This window comes from Scyliorhinus canicula, chromosome 11 (assembly GCF_902713615.1).
Source record: "Scyliorhinus canicula chromosome 11, sScyCan1.1, whole genome shotgun sequence".
Taxonomy (NCBI): Eukaryota; Metazoa; Chordata; class Chondrichthyes; order Carcharhiniformes; family Scyliorhinidae; genus Scyliorhinus; species Scyliorhinus canicula.
The window spans coordinates 18,493,224-18,514,767 of record NC_052156.1 but is presented as its reverse complement, the minus strand read 5'-3'; the positions used below and the strand labels follow the sequence as shown (position 1 = coordinate 18,514,767).

The following is a 21,544-nucleotide window of genomic DNA, read 5'->3' as shown; positions in this document are numbered from 1 at the left end:
GAATGTGTGATCAGCTTTGGTTCAACACGGAGTTGATTGACTGGGTTACCTTTTCTCTGTGTAATCTTCCATGCTTCTATGATTTAATCTTTTATATAAGATTTTTAAGAACAGCCATATAATCCTTGCAATGATATACGAACAATGACAGGTAGCAAAAAATTCTGTTATCTAAAAAGCGCACATCACACTGTGTGACACAATATGTGCACCCTCCACCCACCTATAACTGTGATCTCCTGCGAAAGGCAAAAAAAACATTAAAAATCTAGGCTAGCTTGGAGGAAGAAATTAACCCTTTCGATGATGGAATCTAGTCCAAAAGATCACTAACTCTGATATCTTTGTAGTATCTAGCTTTTTTAAGCAGTGACCTTCTCCCCAGCCAGAAACAGATCCAGCTCTCACTTGATTTATATTTTCTGTATGTTTCTGGTGATTTATAATCTGTTACATCGTTTAAATATAGCTGCAATTCCTTTTCTATGAGATATTGCTGGTTGACAGGAATCATCCAATAGCTCTCTGTCCACCTGACAAGATTTAACCAATGAGGGAAGATGAGTTTAAACAATCGATGAGTTTGGCATTTGACCCAACCGTCCCTGGTCTAACGCCTATTTTTGTATACTTTACTCCACATGCACCATTGTGACTTCTGTGACATAGTTTGCCTTGTCTCTGTTGATAGCTGGAAAGGCTGGAGAGGGGCGAAACTGAACTAAATACCATTGAGGCAAAGAAACTGGCTCGACATATGCGCACTGTCACAGAGGAGATGGACCAATACTTTGGAAATGACATCCACATCACATATCGTCTTCTCTTGAAGATGCTGGAATTTGAGTGCAGACAACGTGGATTTAATCTTACTGCAACACAGGATGTACATTTTACAGAGGTAAAACTCGTGCTAAACTTGATGACATAATCGGCACAAAAAAAACAATTCACTTCAGCCTCAGTGCCAACTCCTGTTCAGGTACAGTAAACACAAGGTAAAGGGAACAATTTACTCCCATCTGGTGCTACACAACTTTAGTGTGGCTCAGTGTCAATTCCTATATATGTGCACAGCATGTAAGAGAAACAGTTTACTACCATCTGGTGTTGTGCAGAAGGGAGATGCCAATAATATTTTGCTCATTGAAGTGAAGACAAGATGGTGAGACAGAAAAATAGAGAAGGCAAACTTTATGGACAAGAACCATACGGGAACAGGTTTGATATTGTTCATATGGATAAGGCAAACAATCAGACCTTCTAGGCTGAGAATGTTTATACATTCAGTGAGCATAATTGGTGGGAAAATAAATTCCAACAAAAATGATAATTGCTACATGAGCACAAGTTTATCTTGACAGTGGAGTCATTGCCAAATTATTTTTTCTTCTTTACCTCCCGGTAAATGACATTCAGAAGGAGCATGGAGTGACCCTTTCTGGACTTTTCCTTCCTGGCACAAGGTGTCATCTTTATTCATGGAAACCGCATGAAGAATCAACATGATTTCATGTGTTTATTCCATAGACGCAGAGAGAGAATGTAAAAACAGATTTCGCTATGGGGTGACAATGGTTCTGCCGGCTGGCAGTCATGAACAAAACTCTTGTCCAGCTTGTTGAATTTGGAGATTATTAAAATAGGACCCACAAAGGACATTTTAGTTATAGGTTAGCTTTTTTCTTGGAGATTGAACATAAATAGGAGCAGTGTGGACAGGCCTCACTTAATCTAATTGGCATTATACAGTATTACCAAATTAATTTGCTGCTATTTGAAATATATATTTTTAAACCTTAAAAAGCACAACGTGCAACGAGAGTGCACATTTCCAATCAGCTGGCAGTCTTCAACATCTTGCACACCAGGTATCCAAGGCTGTTGTGGCTTTTTATGCCAACACTGTGTGCTAGTTAGGGCAGCACGGTGGCCTAGTGGTTAGCACAACCGCCTCAAGGCGCTGAGGTCCCAGGTTCGATCCCGGCTCTGGGTCACTGTCCGTGTGGAGTTTGCACATTCTCCCCGTGTCTGCGTGGGTTTCGCCCCCAAACCCAAAAATGTGCAGAGTAGGTGGATTGGCCACTCTAAATTGCCTCTTAATAGAAAAAATAATTGGGTAATCTAAATTTATTAAAAAAAACACTGTGTGCTAGTGGATGAAGTGTGAAGAGACATACAAAGCCGTTGTCTTTATCCCTTCAGTAATGTTGGGGAAACCACAACCTGATTGCGGTTAGCTCCATGAAATGAGCAGGGTGTCATAGAGAGAAGCAGAATAGCGCGGTAGCTGCCCAAGAAGAAAATTGTTGAATTTATCAAATCTGCAAGTAGAACCTTTTGCTCCTGTTACAGTTCATAATGCAAGACTTGGAATTATGAAACGTCAATGACTTATTTATGAAGAGATATTTATTCCCCGTGCAACTCATTAAAACAAAGCTTGTTTACAGAGAAATCCATCGTAAAAGGTCATAAATAGAGATTATGTTAACCATGTCACTATGTGCTTTGGGATTATTTAAATTTTATAAAATACTGGAGGTTTGTATTTCAAATGATTACAATTTTAATTATTAATCTGAAACAAGCATTCCTAGTTTGCAATGTTTCATTGATCTGTGGAATTAAATTTGTAGTAGAGCATTAATCTGGAGCTATTTGCCATATGCAAGATAAATCAAATTGTCCTTAATTTAGATTACATTTGTTTAAATAATATTTCAAACCAATTATAAGAAATATTTTAATAATGAGTCAAAGGCCCTCGATTTAAATTAACGCTCGTTCTTTTTTACCAATCTGTGCCAAAGTAAAGAAAATAAATCAAATGACTGTTTTAAAACTCTTGAATTGATAGAATATATTTTACTCTCACATTAAGCATGTGCAGTAGTGTAGTGCCTCACTGCAAGACTACGGAGCAAGATTTTCACAGTGCGCTAGCTATGGTAAAGCACTTTTTGTTTTCTCTCCCTTAATCCAATCTATTGTTCCTGAGCCTGAGTTGATGTAGAATTCACTCACACTAATTCACCCTCCTCCGTCCTTTCTCTGCTTTTCAATCCTTGTATCTCCTTCACCAATGAGGTTACCTGTTTGTCCTGTTATTCACTCTGATCCCAAATGCCCCGTTGCCCTTGCTGTGTTATTATCAGCTCATACTTCCAACAGTTCTGTGGGAAAAAAATCTCCCAAATCTGACTATTGACCCATCGGGTAAGGGCAACTCTAGTAAAATCTGGCCTAAAGCAATTTGATTGGAAGTGTCTCAGAATCTATGATTCTATGAAAACACTTCTTGTTGTCCTAATTCTCGAGAAGCTTGTTTGGTTTTGCAGTGATTAGGATGAGCCTGCAACAGCTAAATTTAAATTTTTTTAAATCTCAATTACATGATAAATATTGGGGTTCAGGCTGTCTTACTGTGAAATCAAATCTCACCAGATTTGTTTCTTTTTAAGTTAACACACAGTAATGCAAGGCTTATCTAAAGTAAACAGCGAGCAATTGTTAGTTGCTGTATGATAGTCCAGGTTACACCGTTGATGTAGCAGCTCTTGTATATAATTTTTAGAACCTCCTCAGAACAGGAAGTGCTGCTCTGGATCCAGAAAATATAGAACACTGGAATACACTTCAGCAGACAGAGCGAGGAGCAGCTCACCTGATGGAGCAACTTGAGGAATACATGAGGACACTGGCACAAAACATGAAGCTCACCTACCTCAACCCAGTTGCTATTGTAACCCCTAATCTAAGTGAGTACCTCTTTCAAAATGTCTGGGAGTGTAGTAGATTTTGAGGTCTGGGCATTCATGTTGTTTTCTTACATTTCCATGCAAATTAGCCTATGGGTGAAGCATTTTGTGCACTAACATGCTTTGTCACAAATTAGGAGGTTGCATTTTCCTCCCTGTAATTTAGGGTGCAATCGGCGGACGTTCGTTCCCGGACCTCATGAGTGTTGGGTGTCGACATATTTAAATGAGTCTAATAGCTCGGTTAAATATGTTAATCTGGATATCGCCCAGTGAGGGCGAGATCAAGATTGTGACACCGCATGAGATCTGATTAGATCTCGAGGCATTCCGAGGGTTGCAAATCTCGCAAGTGGCCTCGATCCAGCACGGAGTCAGGCGCAACAAGGCTTTTCGACCAGGCCCCAGATCTCAGTTGCTGAAGGCTGAAAAAATATCCAGCGTAAAAAAACAAAATGTAACTTTGTTCTACCTAAGTTAATTGTGATTATTTGTTTTTTTTCTGTATATCAGAGGAAAATATTTATTGGTCTATCTTTGTTCATACTGAAAGCACAAAGGTTAAGGCATTGTGTGATTTTTGCATATTTTTACACCACTGTGCACCCTATTAATCCTCATTTGTTTCAGTCTTAACTATTGATCATGTGGAGAATAGCACTAAGACAAGGAAACGATTTCCCCGCTATCACAGTGGACTCTTCCGTGGTCAGTCTACATGGGATGCACAGACGCACATAGTACTGCCAACGTCTGTTTTATTTCCATCAAAAATTAAAGGTAAACAGAAAACAGCTGCAGATATAATTCCAGTGAAGATGCATATCAAATATTGTGGTACATTTTCAGAGATGTGCATCAGTGAAAGTTGATAGGATTGCATAAATGAGAGACAATAACAGATGGATGGGATTTCATAAACAATGCTTGCTGCTGAGGCTGTGGACCTCGCTGAATAAACATGAAGGGTGTTATGGGCCAGAGTTTAGAGACCCCCAAAGTGTATCATGGAGTTCACCTGACCCACAACTTTTAATAGATTGTGGTATGGGGAGCACACGGCCCACTCTACAGGTGTGGTACAGCATAAATGGAAAAGTATTTTTTAAAGCAAAACAATGTTTATTCTATGAACTCAAGTTAACCTTTTTAATACATACAGTGAACAACTTACCAACCATTAATTCAAATACAATCCCCAAAGACTACAACACTAAGTAATCTTTTAAGCTTTCCTTTTAACATCCATAAAACTTTTTTAAAAACCTTAAACAGAAGCACCTCAGGTTTAACTTCACTACTGAGAACAGTTACCATGTTGAGATCAGCGAATGGACATTCATAAGCTTGCAGAGATTCATACACATCCTGCTGTGATTGCAGCTTCTCCAAAACTAAAATGAAACCAAATCCACCCTGCAGCAAAAAGCCTAAAGCGAAAGTAAAAAGCTCACAGACAGCCCGGCTCCACCCACTCTCTGACATTACTGCAGTAATAAACACCCATTTCTTAAAGGTACTCTCACATGATAAGTGTTGTTGAACCCACGAGTGCTAAAAGCAGTTTGACTGGTTTCCTACCATCGCAATCTTTAGTAATGTTGTATATGCCTTTCACTTCATCCTGTGCAGCTGTGCCCGCCTCCAAAACCGAGAGCTCCATCCAAATGCGGAATGAAACCAGTAAAGTTTTACACCAACGGATTTTACCAGAGCCCGAGCCCACCATGACCATCCTGATCCTCCTCATTTATCGAACGCTCGGTAGTTTATTACCCGCGCGATTCAACACAGATCGCCGTAACCTAAGGTACGAGTTCAGCATTGATGTGTGACATGTGGTTTCCGCAGTGCTGAGGGTATTCAAGTATCTTTAGTGAACAAACTATTCAAATAAATAATAATACGCTAATTTTCAGAGTTCTGATCAATTCTGAAATATAGCTACCTATTTATGTTCATTATACATTCTGGATGGTCTTTCTGGCAATGCTCATGAAAAATGCTGTTGTCTCTTGTCTTCCACCTTTCAATTCTTTCTGATTCGTTCTCGGATTGGTGCTCAGTACATTTTTTTGTCTTATAAGACCATAAGACATAGGAGCAGAATTAGGCCACTCGGCCCATCGCGTTTGCTCCGCCATTCAATCATGGCTAATATTTTGTCATCCCCATTCTACTGCATTTTCCCCATAACTCCTGATTCCCTTATTAATGAAAAACCTATCTATCTCTGTTTTAAAGACACTCCGTCATTTGAATCGCCAGGGGGCGGTCTGAATCCTGCCGCCACCGGCTGCCGAATTCTCCGGCGCCGGAGATTTGGCAGAGCGGGAATCGCACCGCGCCGGTCAGCGCCCCCCCCCCCCCTGCGATTCTCCGGCCCGCAATGGGCTGAAGTCCTGCCCGTTATATGCAGGTCCTGCCGGCGTAAATTGGAGTTGGTCCCTTACCGGCGGGACCTGGTGGGGGTGGCGGGGTGATCTGGCCCCGGGGCATGCCCCCACAGTGGCCTGGTCCGCGATCGGGGCCCATCGGTCTGCGTGCGATCCTGTGCCGTGGGGGCACTCTATTCCTCCGCGCCGACCGTGTAAGCCTCCACGATGGCCGGCGCGAAGGTGAACCCACCCTGCGCATGCGCGGGGATGACGTCAGCAGCCGCTGATGCTCCCACGCATGCGCAGACCCACGCTGGCCGGCGGAGTCCCTTCGGCCCCGGCTGGCACGGTGCCAAAGGCCTTCCACGCCGGCCGATGTGGCGCTAACCACTCCGGCGCCAGCCTAGCCCCTGAAGGTGCGGGTGATTCCACACCTTTGGGGGGCCCGACGCCAAAGTGGTTCCCGCCAGTCCACTGTGCTGTTTCTGCCCGCCCCGCCGATTCCCGGAGAATCCCGCCCTTGGTTTCCACAGCCTTCAGCGGCAAAAAAGTTCCACAGATTCACCACCCTCTGCGTGAAGAAATTCCTTCTCATCTCAGTTTTAAAGGATCGTCCCTTTAGTCTGAGATGGTGTCCTCTGGTTCTAGTTTTTCTTACAAGTGGAAACATCCTCTCCACGTCCACTCTATACAGGCCTTGCAGCATCCTGTAAGTTTTAATAAGATCCCTCCTCATCCTTTAAACTCCAACGAGTACAGACCCAGATTCCTCAACTGTTCCTCATACGACAAGTTCTTCATTCCAGGGATCATTCTTGTGAATCTCCTCTGGACCCTTTCCAAGGCCAGCACATCCTTCCTTAGATATGGGGCCCCAAACTGCTCACAATGCTCCAAATGGGGCCTGACCAGAGCCTTATACAGCCTCAGTAGTAAATACCTGGTCTTGTATTCTAGCCCTCTTGATATGAATGCTAACATTGCATTTGCCTTCTTAACTGCTGATTGAACCTGCACATTAATCTTAAGAGAATCGTGAATAAGGACTCGCAAGTCCCTTTGTGCTTCTGATTTCCTAAGCATTTCCCCATTTAGAAAATAGTCTATGCCTAAATTCCTCCTTCCAAAGTGCATAACCTCACACCTTTCCACATTGTATTTCATTTGCCACTTCATTGCCCATTCTCCGAGCTTGTCCAAGTCCTTCTGCAGCCCCCTTACTTCCTCAATACTACCTGTCCCTCTACAGATCTTTATATCATCTGCAAACTTAGCAACAGTGCCTTCAGTTCCTTTTTCCAGATCATTGATGCATATTGTAAAATGTTGTGGTCCCAGCACAGACCTCTGAGGCACATCACTAGTCACAGGCTGCCATCCTGAAAAAGACCCCTTTATCCCCACTCTCAGCCTTCGGCTTGTCAGCCAATCCTCTATCCATGCCAGGATCTTACCCTTAACACCATGGGCTCTTAACTATTTTAACAGTCTCCTACGTAGCACCTTGTCAAAGGCTTTCTGGAAATCTAAATAAATCACGTCCACTGGTTCTCCTTCGTCTAACTTCCTTGTTACCTCTTCAAAAAACTCGTAACAGATTTGTAAGACAAGGCCTCCCTTTGACAAAGCCGTGCTGACTCAGTCCTATTTTACCATCTACTTCGGAGTACTTTGCGATCTCATCTTTCATAATAGACTCCAAAATCTTTCATAGAATTTACAGTGCCGAAGGAGGCCGTTCGGCCCATCGAGTCTGCGTCGGCCCTTGGCATTCGGCCTATCGAGTCTGCATCAGATCTTGGAAAGAGCACCCCACTTAAGCCCACACATCCACCCTATCCCCGTAGCGCAACAACCCCATCAAACAAAGGGCAATTTATCACGGCCAATCCACCTAAACTGCACAAATTTGGACCGTGGGAGGAAACCGGAGTGCCCGGCGGAAACCCTCGCAGACACGGGGAGAACGTGCAGACTCCTCAACAGTGACCCAAGCGGGTATCGAACCTGGGACCCTGGCGCTGTAAAGCGATGGTGCTAACCTCTACCAATGACTGAAGTCAGGCTAACCGGCCTATAATTTCCCGTCTTCTGCCTCCCTCCCTTCTTAAACAGCGATGTTGCATTAGCCACTTAAAGTGCTCTGGGACCCTTCTTATGCTTTCTTTCCTCACTTGTTTCTTTGTCTTGCTTTCTCAAGCTTTGCAATTTGTGTTTACGTTCAGCTCTTATTTTCTACTTGTGTGAGATTCTTCTTGTTTTGTCTCACAATTTTTACATGTCTCCAGCTGTCCCCTGTTTATGTTTTGCACAGTTTCGCTTTCTCCTTTTTTTTTGAGTGGCGTTACTGAGTCACGGGAATAGGGTGGAGGTGTGGTCTTAAGTAGGTGCTCTTTCCTAGGGCTGGTGCAGACTCGATGGGCCAAATGGCCTCCTTATACACTGTGAATTCTATGATAAGTTAGCCTGCCTTTCTTCAAATAATGTCTAGGAATCTTTGACATCACTTGAATTGACTGATGGGACCTTTTCTTAAAACCTGAATTCTCTAACAATGCAGAACTTGCTCAGTTTTGGACTGAAGTGTCAGGCTGGATTGTGTGCTCGTGGCTGATTCAGCATTGAATTTTTTACTAACTTTGTCAGGAATGGCTTGGTCATTACAATTTGTCTCCCTCTGATGGTATGGCTGCAGTTGTAAACCTGTTATAGGGAATTGTGATCTTCCAATGCACCATATTTTCTTCTTTATTTTTGAACCAGAACTTGTGCAATAAACTGAACTAGGTTGAAGCACCCTTCCAATCTCTCAATCCTTTCTGTCTCAGAATTATTGAACACCTTCAAACTTTCTGAATTACAGGCTTCCAAAGCATCCTGTAATGAACTCTCCAATCGTGACTATCTCCATCTTCAACAACAACACCTTTGTCCATGGAGCTTTGAACGCACCACTGACACTGGAGTTCCGTCTACTGGAGACTGCCAATCGCAGCAAGCCTGTATGTGTCCAATGGAATCATTCCAGTCTGTAAGTACATAGAGCTATCAATGTCAGGTTGCTTTTGGTAGCCCAAAAAGCAAGCAACAATGGGTGTAATACCAAGTATGTTTCCTTATGTACTGTAGTTTCTGAGCTTCAGAAATTGACGTCGTCACATATTTGGCACAAGTTCAGAGCCACTTGGAAGGGGTAGCAAATTGTCAACGAAGAAGTCTATAATAAAGACTCGAGACCAGTTGCAACATAGTGTGCCTGATGTCAGACACATAATTGAAATTGCAATGAAGTGTGAAGAGCGTGCAGAAGCAAAAATACAAACCGTGGGGTTGAGCGCTCCCACATCTACCTGTTTCCAGGGTCAGTGTTCTTCCCCATAATCCAAATGGAAGTAAATAAACCGGAGAAACTCTGAAATTTCTCCTGGTTTATGGGAAAAAGGTTTCAGCATATCAATTCAACATCATGGCCAAAATTCTTCAGCCGTTCGCAAGCAACGGGATTCTCTGGTCCCGGCGGCAGTGTACCCCATTCCGCAGCTTTCCCGTCAGCATGGGGTGGCTTCAATGGGAATTCACATTGATGGTGGCGGCAGGAGAGAATCCTGCCTCCAGTGAACTGCGTGGTACCTCCTGCTACCGAGCAACATCTAGCTGAGAGGCTAGAGAATCCCACCCTCTCTTTCCATTTAGCAATACAACATAGGTTGTTCAGCTTGACTGATTGCCCGTGACAGATGAGAATTCCATTAATTGCACAGGTGAGGATTCAGTTTTCCCCAAGCATTTGAGCTGTCTTTTTTATTTCTGTCTTATTATTTCTGTCATAAAGAAAATATCTTGCATTGAAACTGTGCCTGCTTAATCCCAAACCAAAATAAACTATTTTTTTTACCTCTCTTGCTGCTGCCAAAGTTCGAACCTTCTAGTGTTTTCTTGCGTTGTCTATTTCATCAGTTTATAAGTGTGTGAGGAGTTGAGGGAGTTCACTGTGCAGAATGCTCTGCATAGCCTTTATTTCTCCATTGAGCCTAGCTCCTGAATTATAATTTGGCTAGCCTGCCACAGTGTAGTATATTTTATTATAATACTCTTTAATTGAGTTTTGCTTTGGTGCAAGAAAGTGGAATCTGTACTCAGTAATTTACTGGATATTTACACTTTAGCTACAAGCTGTGAAGTATTGCCAGCTGAGAGCAACGTCACCTTTTTTTACGATGGAGAATATTGTTAACTGCCCCCCCCCCCCCCCCCCCCCCCCCCCCCACACACACACACACACACACACACAGGACATTCTAGATTGGACTAGATTCTTGTGACTGCATTCTGTTTGGTACAGCTGCCGCCAAAATTTGGACACAACTAAAATAAAACATTTTTTTTTAAATAAAAAGATATCTGTATAAGTTACAGTCAAGGACAACAATCTGAAACTGTTGCTCCTGAACATCTGTTAGATAATAAAGCTAGTTTTAAGGGATGTATATTTGTATTGATAATCAATAGAAATAATGTATAGTTTTAAGTAGGTTTAGTTTTATGTTTCTGTGTCTGGAAGGGTAAAACCTATAGTTTGATTCATGCTGGACAAAGGTATTTGTATGTGTGGAAGTTGTCCAGTTCCAACTCTTTTCTCTATTGTGCTTAGAGAGGACTATGGCCTGAACAGTTAATATACCATCAGTGGTCGATTTGCAACTGAGGCCTTGTAAGGTAGTACGGTAGAGAAGCTTTTAAGTTTTGCTTTAGCTAATTTGATTATAGTTGCTTATCGGTCGTGAAAGAGAAGGCAGCTCTGCTAAAAGCTGTAGGTTTTAGAAAGCTAAAGAGGGAACATCTCTCAGCCTTGCTCGAAGAAAGCCATACTATGGAATAATGGTTAAGAAAACAGTTGCTGGAAATCTGAAGTTCAGCTAGTTAAGGAAACTTGAGGAATGAAGAGAAGTTTCCAAGAAGACTGGAGTTAATAGAACTGAGGAGGCTGGGGACAGAACAGATTGCTGTTCAGTAACATCACAACGTTGAAAAGGTATTGGATTGTGAAAGGCCAGCAAGGGATCTGCAATCGTGCTAAGGTGGTGAGTAATTACTATAGTTTGGGAGACATTATTTGAAATAATTGTAGAAATCGGTGGCTGGGCTTCCAAGTTTGTGCGAAAGCCTTCAAGACAAAGGAAACCTGATGCGAGAAGTGTAAAACCTGAAAGGGAAATGTTGATGGAATCAACGGAGGGAAAGCATAAGTTAAAAGAAGATTTGAAAGCATGACTATTTGAAGCGGAATTTGAAATCACTCATGTGTAAGCCAGAGTTCAGTGAGACAGGGTGGCTACAATGTAAGAATCAGCTGGAGGGATTTTGAGGGGAAGTCCACAGACACTCACTTGGATTTAGAGAGGAGTGTGTCCAACCATAGTCATCATGTGTGCTTAAAAAATAATTTGTGTATTAATGAGACCATTGTAGCTTAAGATATACTTAATCCTAAAATCTGCGTGTAATTGCTGAACTAAAGGAGTATTGTATTATAATCCAATTTTTCCATGTTTAATAAATGTTTTTTAGTTAGCGGCCCTGTTAACGGTTCTTCCACATTAAAAAAAAATGAAAATTACGGTCTTTTGAGCCAGGGTTCCATTCTGGGGTCTTCCCGTTTAGTTATCACATCAACTGGGATCGTAACACATCCAATCGTAGTCCTTAATTATTCTTGCTGCATGGGCGTTTTCTGGTTTTGATTTGTTTTTGGTGTATAATGGACGCCATCCAATTGGTTGGGCTTTGGGCAATGCTCACATTCAAGTACAGAAGGATATAATTAAATTTTGATAGCGATGTTAATTTGACTTTGTATCGATAGTTTTTGCTATCAGGTAAGGAGCTAAATCTAGTATTTGTTAATATACACCCTTTGATCTGCTCTGTGAGTGCAGCAGATGTGTGGACATTTATACTGCTTTGTCTAATAAAAATAATTTAAATCAGAATTAACCATGGCAACTCAATTGCGTACAAAATGACAGCAAGCCACTCTGGAATTTGTATCCAGTCATTTGAGCATTTTCATTCTAATCCTAACCGTATCCTATTAGTATGAAAGTCCATACATCTGTATTTGCATTTGTTAAATCTGACACTCATGCAATCAATCTAAATGTAATCAGCCTTTTGGAAGAAAGTGTTACTGCTAATAATATCTAGCTCATTTTTGGGAAGAACTGAGTGAATGCTTACGATACATATTATGTTTTGACTACTGCTGTGAAACGCTGACAAATGATCTGTGGCCTGTTGTATTAATTGTTCCTTGGCCGTAACTAATGAATTAATGCGCAATGGAAAATTGCAGGCTACAGCAGTGAATATCCCAGGACAGGAACATCAACACTCCTGTCTCCTCACAGATGCAGTGCAGCATCTGTTGGGTTCCCGAGGTGACTCCAGGAGGAAAATCTCCCCAGTAGTTTTCTCAGCATTGTTGATAGGTAACCTATTCAATTTATTGACCCTTGTCATTTTTATTGGGGTTAAAGAAATGTTCCAGCTTCAAATTTGCCCCATTGCTCCTGCAACAGCATGTGAATGTATATATTCTAGAGAAGTCTAGTAATCTAACGCCAATAATTCCCCACATTAAAACAGATCTGGGCATGATCCCCTCTTATACTGCCCTCGGCCCCTGGAATTGAAGTCAATTTTAAAATTACTAAATAAGTGATGCAGATCATACCCATTTCCAATGATTTGTTTCATGGCATGTGGCCGGTGTCAGTTGGAGGCTTAGGCCTGACATGGTTGCAAAATTAATTATTTTCTGTTTAATAGCTCATGGATGCCTGGAGTAAAATGGATGACTGCCGAATAAGATGGGTGGTAAATGTTTTGACATCAGTTGGAGAAGGGGGGGGATTGCAAAACTCTATTTGACCCTGGTCCAAATGTAATTAGACTCTGTAGTTTCATCATATCTTGACCTACAGCAGTCTATAGCTTTAAGAGCAGATGGCTAGAAGTGAGGTACAAGGCAGCAATTGAGTCAAGGGAATGTGACATGCCTTAAAATGCAAGAGCAAAGCAGAGCTATTTCATGTGTCACCATCCCGGATATGCAACTTATATCCCCTCCTGTTTACCTTGTGGGGACTATTACCCCACATTGGGCACTATTGTTTTGGGGGCAGGTTTAGCTTAGTGGGCTGGTCAGGTGGTTTGTGATACAGAGCGAGGCCAGCAGCGTGGATTCAATTCCCGTAGTGGCTAAGGTTATTCATAAGGTTCTCAGCCTTGCCCTCGTCAGGGGTGTGGTGATCCTCACCCCCTTAATCAGCTCTCCCCATTAAAAAGGGAAAGCAGCCTATGTTAATCTAGAACAATGGTAACTTTAGTTACTTTACTGCAATTACTATCTCCATCTCTTCCAGTTGTATCTTATTCGCTCTAGTATATACTAGGTAATGTTTCATTTATTTTCAGAGCGCATTTCATTTGTTGCCCATGTGTTAATTTTGTTGTTGTAAAGAAACATACAGTGATACAATTCATATCATACTTTGTCTTTGAAAGTAAGTAAAAAATGGTTGCCGAACACTTTTGCATCAAAACAGGCCTCCTAAAATTAGCAGATTTAAAAAAATTTTAGTAAAAGGATGTTCAAGTTGGGGGTTGTGGTGAACACCACTAGTGGTATATTATATGTATTACGGCACTGCCCATATATTAGAGGTACAATGGTAAATCCCTGCCTGCTGGCTCTGCCCAGCAGGCGGCGTATAAAAGTGTGTGCTCTCCTGCGCTGCAGCCATTCTGGTTCCAGCTACAGGAGGCACAGCATCTTGTTCAATAAAGCCTCGATTGTTCCACCATTCTCGGCTTGTGATAATTGACGGTGCATCAGGGCTGTATAGTATAGCCAGAGGTTTAGCACACCAAGCCCAAGCAGCTCAGTCCTAAATGAGTGTCTATTTACTGGAGCATTAGAATTCATTTTGTCCGTGATCTTTGCAAGAGGTTGTTTCATTGTCATCACTTTGTGTGTGCAAAATGGCATTTGTGCCTTGCATGCACATTTCTGGTACAGACCATGCTAGCTGACATTTTGGTTAGTCGTACAATGCCGTGTTTTTCACCGTAGGCATCATGGTGGCACAATGGTTAACACTGCTGCCTCAGCGCCAGGGACCTGGGTTCAATTCCAGCCTGGGGTGACTGTCTGTATGGCATTTGTATTTTCTCCCCAGGTCTGTGTGGGTTTCCTCCAGGTGCTCCGGTTTCCCCTCTCAGTCCAGAGTTGTGCAGGTTAGCTGGATTGGCTATGATAAATTGCCCCTTTGTTTCCAAAAGATTAGGTGGGGCTACTGGGTTATGGGATCGGGTGGGGTTGTGAGCCTAGGTAGGGTGCTCTTTACCAGGGCCAGTGCAGACTCGATTAGCCGAACGGTCTCTTTCTGCACTGTTGGGATTCCATGACAAAACATTTCTTTCCCGGGATCTACTTTTGCCAACTGGTCAACCTTCAGGACCTACTTGATGGACAGCACAGACACGATGGGCTGAAGAGCCTCTGTCTGTGCTGTCCAGTCTGACTCTATGAAAGTAGAGAGATATTCACAGTGCAGAGGAAAGCCATGAGGTTAATATCAATGTTTGAACTTTGGACAAAAAAAAAGATTTGCATCTTGCTAGCACCTTCCCAACAACATGAGTACAAAGTAGTTGAAGTACAGTCACTGCTCTCCAACCTGGTGTTTGGCTTCCTAAAAGTTCCTTCCAACGAGAGGACCGAGATAGAGTGTGCATGTGGAAGGCTTGCAGGATCTGTGCTAGCTTCTCTACAGAAATGGGAACGGAGTCTCTTGGTGGGTGATCCTGGAAAGCTACTCAGTTTAAAGTTAGTTGATTGAAAAACTTCAGTCCAGTCCAGTAAAGAATCAGATTGACTGGTGACAATCTGATATCCTTTTACTTGGCTTCAGTCTTGTCCATGTGATGATTCCAGATTGCAACTAACCGTCTGTTGGAATGTCTGCCAGCCCGCCCATCCACTCTGCTCGCTCATGGGTCATGTGTTCTCGTATCTCCATCACAAAAGCCATTTTTGTGGCACTTCATCTGTTCGCTGTCCTGCTGACCCTACCCGGTAGTTGGGATGTTTATGTTAATTTCAAGGTGCACTGCAACCCTTTTTACACCTGCCCACGACCCACCCGCAGGTCGTGACCCCCAACTTTGAAAAAGCCTGCCTCAGTGCAATCGTTAGGATGGCATGCTGAAAGTGGACAGAGACGGCAGATCGTGGCACCACTGTGTGTAATTCTGATTTGACTGTAGCTGTGTCATTTTCAAATTCAAATCTCCATCAATGAACAAGTCTTAACCTCGCATAACTGACTGAACATGCTATTTAAGGAAATCATCAAATACATTCAGTTTAGTTGCTGATTGATTTCCACTGGCTGATGCTGAGTTAGTAGAAGTGCTGTGAATTTTCTACTGTTACTTAAAAGTGGCTAAAATCGACAGAATGTAGTGTTGCATGTGCCGAAGGCCTTGGTTCTCACTCTAAAGGGTTTTGTTCAAACCACTTATCCTCAGTCATGGATGCTGTAGTTTCTTTCTCCATGAACTGCAGCATGTCAGGGAGAATGAGATAAGGCAACTCAGAGGTGGACAAGCTGCACGAAGAGAGGGAGAAGGGCTCTGAGTAAAAGGCCATATCCATCCAGTATCCTTGCGGTGCATTTCTCTCATCCCAATCTCAGTGAGTGTGGTACCACAGCTTTTTAAGGAGGCAGGTTCCATGGACCATGTGACTGGCTCTGGGCCAATCATGCACGAGTATTCAAACTCCAGCTAATAGGGAATTTGAGCGGAGCCCTGGGAGAAGATCCTGGGCAATGTGGGCCCCAGAGCCAAAGTGTTGTAAAGACCTGTTGTATTATGCTCTGTGTCCGTTACATAACTGCTTTTGCCTTTGACCAATAAAGCCCTTTGTTAACTATTGGAAGAATTCAGTGTGTGTCTCGAGTCATCATAGTGAGAACAGCGTGTGCAAGTTCTCTGTTTTCCTCAGGAGGCATTCATCGAAATCTACTACCTGTTGAGGCAGACCTGCAGCCTATGTGCAGGGTGAGGACAGCAATGCCAATAACTGTAAAGGTGACTGTGGCCGTAAACTTCACATTGGGCTTCTTCCAAGCTGGAACAGATCCTGCACCTAATATTTCACAGTTCACTGTCCACTACTGCATTATGTAGAGCCCTGAGGTACTGTAAACCATGAGAGGGTGCATTCTCTTCAGAGAAAAGTAGACAATGAGCTTGCAGCTTCACCAGACTAACTGACTTCTCAGTGGTACAGGATGCCATTGACTACACACACGTTGATTTGCAGACACTGCATGTAAATGCAAAGACACACTACAACCACAGAAGGTTCTACTCCCTAAATTAACAACTGGTGTTCATCCACTCTCAGTACATCCTGCAGGTCAATCCTGCATCCTGGCAGCAGTCATGCTGCCTTCATTCTACGTCAGTACGATCTACCACCAGTATTTGAGCTACAGTATCAACTAAGAAGATTCCTAATGGGCGATGAAGGCTTTCAACTGATCACCTGGTGCATGTCTCCGTTGTACAACCCAAGTAACATGTGAGCAGCCTGCACATAGTGAGAGCCATGCGACCAAATGAAATGCCATCAGACAGACCATTGGACCGTTTAAGAAATGCTTTGACTGCCTGGCCCACTCACCAGAGTACCTGTCATGTTTTCCCTTGGTCTACTGAATCCTGCAAAATCTCACCATCATGAGGGGATCAGAACTTGCCACCTGGTACACGTGAGCAGCTGAGAAGGAGGAAAAGGATGGGAGTAAGCAGCTCCTTTCCAGCTGTGCTATCTATCAACTCATCTGACTACAACTTGACAAGAAGCTCAAACTCAATTCCACATACAACAACAGTCCTTCACACGACCTTTCCTTTGTTACTGGCCATTACCGTGTCATCTTAACCACAATGCTGAAATAAAACCCAAAGCAACTTTATTAAACAAGGCATATTTCACACAAAAGTCAGCGTTTTAGCCTTGAACATACCCCTAGTGCCCATCTACTGTGTACCTTTGCTGTCCTAATGCCCCTATGCAGTTCTACCCTAGTGGCTTCAGCATGGTTGGTGGAAGAGATCTGACTTTTCTTGGGTGATGCTGCAGATGACCATATAGGCCCGGCTTTGCACTGCACACTTAGTCACGGGCGGCAGTGGTCTGCAGTTGTATCAGTTGGAACGCACTTGGCTGAATTGCTGGAACCCTGCAAACCTTTTTAAGCAAAAGTAATAATCACAGTCATGATGTCAACATTCTTAGCCTGCATGGCAGGAAGCTGCACTTCTGGAACTTCAGTCTGAGCTTCCATTGCAGTACATTAGATGGCTTCTGCTTGTGCTGCAATGAAAGCTTGAGAGATTAGCCATTGGTTCACAAGAATTCTCATGGAGGTTGCCATCATTTCCCCATTGCTAAGGATGGTCTCCGAGGTCTCCACAGGCTCCAAATTCTGCACACAGACCTATGTCAAGTTGGTGTTGGACTCCAGGCTCCTCAACGGTGACTGCAGACTTTCTGGTAAACTCGTCAATGCCCCAAGCATTTACCAGCCTTTGTTCTTAACGCCACCCATTGGCTTTCTTAACTGAGGTCTCTGCAGCAAAATTAATTTGCTGTTTGGCAAGCCGACATCTGGGTGAGCCTCTCTCTGCAAAAACAAGTTTGCCCACTGTCTCTACACATGCAGATCCCACCTCTAAGCTGTTCTCTAAAATACACAGCTTCAGTATCTGAGCTGTTGGCTGCAAGTGTCAGATTACGGTGTTTCATAGAATAGAATCATAGAATAGATGCAGAAGGAGGTCATTCGGCCCATCAAGTCTGCACTGATTCTCTGAAAGAGCACCCTACCTGGGCCCACTCCCCCGTAAACCCGTAACCCCACCTAACCTTTGAACACTAAGAGACAATTTACCATAGCCAATCCACCTAACCTGCACACCTTTGGACGGTGGGAGGAAACCGGAGCACCTGGAGGGAACCCATGCAGACTTGGGGATAAAGTGCTAACACCACACGGACAGTTACCCAAGGCCGGAATTGAACCCGTTTCCCTGGCTCTGTGAGACAGCAGTGCTAATCACTGCATCACCGTGCCAACATCAGTAAAGACATCAATGTCTTCAGCCTCTTACACATCGCACTCTTGTTCCATTGCCTGTCCAGCTTACATTTCTTGGCTATCTGAAAGGAGAAAGGCACTGGGGTAGAGTTATGGTGAGGGGAAATGGAGAAGCAAGAGATGCATGCTTATACCATGTGCAACTTAAGAATCAGGAGAAGTTGTGCAATGAGGCCAAGTGGAATATGAGAAGGAGAATTAGGCAAGAGAATCCGTGAACTTAATGATCAGTAAGTTCACGGATGACACCAATGTTGCTGGAGTGGCAAATAGTGTTGAGGATTGTCAGAGGATACAGCAGGACATATATAGGTTGGAAACTTGGGCAGGGAAATGACAAATAGAGTTTAATCCGGAAAAATGTGAGGTAATGAATTTTGGTAGGTCTAACATAGAAATATACCGTAAATGGCAAACTCTTAGAAATATAGAAAGTCAGAGAGATCTGGGCGTGCAGGTCCAGAGATCTTTGAAGTGGCAACACAAGTGGACAAGGTAGTCAAGAAAGCATACAGAATGCTTTCCTTCATTGGACGGGGCATCAAGTATAAAAACTGGCAAGTCATGCTACAGTTGTATAGAACCTTGGGATGGCTGCACTTGGAATATTGCGCACAATTCTGGTCACCACATTACCAGAAGGATGTGGAGGCTTTGGAGAGGGTGCAGAGGAGGTTTACCAAGATGTTGCCTGGTCTGAAGTGTGTTAGCTCTGTGGAGAGGCTGAATAGACTCGGACTGTTTTCATTAGAAAGACGGAGGTTGAGCGGTGCCCTAATAGAGGTCTACAAGATTATGAGGGGCATGGATAGAGTGGATGGGCAGGCACTCTTTCCCAGGGTGGAGGGGTCAGTCACCAGGGGACATAGGCTTAAGGTCCATGGGGCAAAGTTTAGAGGGGATGGGCGAGGCAGGCTTTTTACACAGAGAGTGGTGAGTGTCTGGAATGCGTCACCGGGGGAGGTTGTGGAAGCAGATACATTAATGGAGTTCAAAAGGCATTTTGACAACCGCATGGATAGAATGGATATAGAGGGATACGGCACATGGAAGTGCTGAGGGTTTTAGCCATGGGTGGTATCATGACCGGTACAGGCTTGGAGGGCCGAAAAGGCATGTTCCTGTGCTGTATTGTACTTTGTGCTTTAATACTGAGAACTTCAATAGTTTCTGCAGCCACGTTATGAATATAATCTCCTTTATTGTGGGGAGAAAACCCCTTGTCGCTTAGCTGCTGCAAGAGAGAGAGAAGGAAGTGTGTCAGTGTTTCTAGTACGATTGTGTCTGTCATGGTTGCGTAAATGGCAGGATTTGTGGTGAGGGTGTTAGGCTTGTAGTAGTGGTGAGGTTGAGCTCTGCATTTTAAGAATTGTCGTGATTGACAGAGAACGTTTGGTAAATGAAAGATGGGAGAATAGTGCATTGAGCAGTGTGTAAGGCTGGTGGGGCAGTTGGTAGAATGTGGCATTTGAAAATACATTCACTCTCTTTCGGTACTGCATCCAGGTCATTGGGGCTACCTTGAGGCTTCTGTATGGTCCTCAATCCATGCTGTACATTGTTGCCCAAAAGACAAAAATGCTTGGATATGCTAGTGTAGAATTTCCACTGCGTTCTCCAATCTCCTATCAGATGATTAGTACCAACCCCAGGGAAATGACATAAAGGACCAGTTATTTTCTCCGGCGTTTCCACCGATCTGCGAAAGTAACGGGGAGATCAGATGGGCTGCAGTTATTCCAAGTGTGCTTCTTTAATGAAAGTCATAAGATTCAGTTAGAAAGTTTACACTTCCCAGGAAGAGAAAAGGAAGCTCAGCAAATTGGTGTGCCGGTGTGCTGTCTGCAACACCAACTCAGGTTGTTGGGTAGTTTACGCCCACATAATCTCATGCTGGATTTCAGCTGTGCTGCCAGTTGCTTGGTGAAGGCCAGAATTCATTCAAGGAAAAGCAGGACAAGACAGCCAGTAACTCTGGCTGCTGTCCATCCCACCAGTTGGTTTAAGGACTTGCATTGACAAAAGCCTGGATTGACATCAGTCTCACCACATGGTATTGATGTGTTACGGGACAACTTTAAGGGCAACGGTCTAAATTTGCACGGATTGAAAACAAAACAAGGAAGTTGTTCCGTTTTCCATTTTCCAGTCCTTCATTTTGTATTTCCAGGTGGAAGAGCAACAAAAAAGACTATTGCATTCTGCCCTGGCTTGGCTCAAGTCTTTTAATGCCTATGTCGACCACAGCCATCAAAGACTTTCCTGACTAATAGTCACACTGTCTTGCAGATCTGAACCAGCTGGTACCTGGACAACAAAGGACTGCGATCTTGTTCACCGAAACACCACACACGTCCGATGTCAGTGTTCACAGCTTGGTATCTTTGGGGTTCTAATGGACGTTTCACATCGTGAGGTACGCATTATCAAAATGGTGAATGTTAATTCAAATCATTTTGCTCGAGATATAGCATGTTGAGTCAATGCACTCATCCTCAGGATTCCTTTATCAATAGGGCAGCACTTGTAAGAAAACACATTTCCAACTGCAGATCTTGAGTGTTTTCTACCCCTCGCTTGACAAAAAAAAAATAATCATTGTCTGACTTGGATTTTAGATTTGAGAAATCTAAAAGGTACATGAGGAATTTTGGAGCGAAGAAGACATTATTAAAGATTTGCAAGTATAAATATTTTCTGAAGCTGCTGAGCCCCAGGATAAGACTTTGTAATGTGATTATCTACACTGTAGAGTTCATGTTTAAAAGATAGTGCATTTTAGATGCAGCGAGCTAGAAAGAATGATTAATGCTGCTTACTTCGCTATCAGCAACCAGAGACTTTGGATAGCACACTGTTTTTGACAACATAAAGACTTACCTTTAGAGGCAGCTGTTATAATGGCCAAGGAATTGGAGTACCTGAACCATTTGTCCATAGCAAATCTAAAGGCAATTTCATCTAATGTGTCTAGTACATTGGTTTGTCTGGCCACCCAAGAATAGTGATAAAGGTGTATATGGATTTGCATTACATGGGGTAGCCTGAGGTCAAATGGAGGAAAATAATCATACCCAATCAATCATACTCTAGGCTAAAAAACATTTTGCTCTCCAAGTGTAATAGAATCATAGAATGGTTACAGCACAGGAGGCCATTTGGCCCTTTG

The 21,544-nt window shown here is 43.2% G+C and overlaps 1 protein-coding gene across 8 annotated transcripts in view; it reads left to right on the top strand.

The window, feature by feature from the left end:
* Positions 1-21,544, top strand: part of celsr3 (cadherin, EGF LAG seven-pass G-type receptor 3) — a 295,892-nt gene that overhangs the window by 216,309 nt on the left and 58,039 nt on the right. For 6 of the 8 annotated variants that reach the window (XR_005462394.1, XR_005462395.1, XM_038812389.1 and 3 more), the window contains 6 exons: positions 692-901; positions 3,578-3,761; positions 4,392-4,541; positions 5,394-5,571; positions 9,003-9,170; positions 20,665-20,791. Coding sequence is in view for 4 of the 8 variants with exons in the window: in XM_038812389.1 (XP_038668317.1) it covers positions 692-901; positions 3,578-3,761; positions 4,392-4,541; positions 5,394-5,571; positions 9,003-9,170; positions 20,665-20,791 (1,017 nt within the window). In the remaining 4 variants the exon portion in view is untranslated. Of the gene's footprint in view, positions 1-691; positions 902-3,577; positions 3,762-4,391; positions 4,542-5,393; positions 5,572-9,002; positions 9,171-20,664; positions 20,792-20,993; positions 21,060-21,544 lie in introns of all 8 variants that reach the window. The other 2 variants (XR_005462397.1, XR_005462396.1) reach the window with 2 other exon arrangements.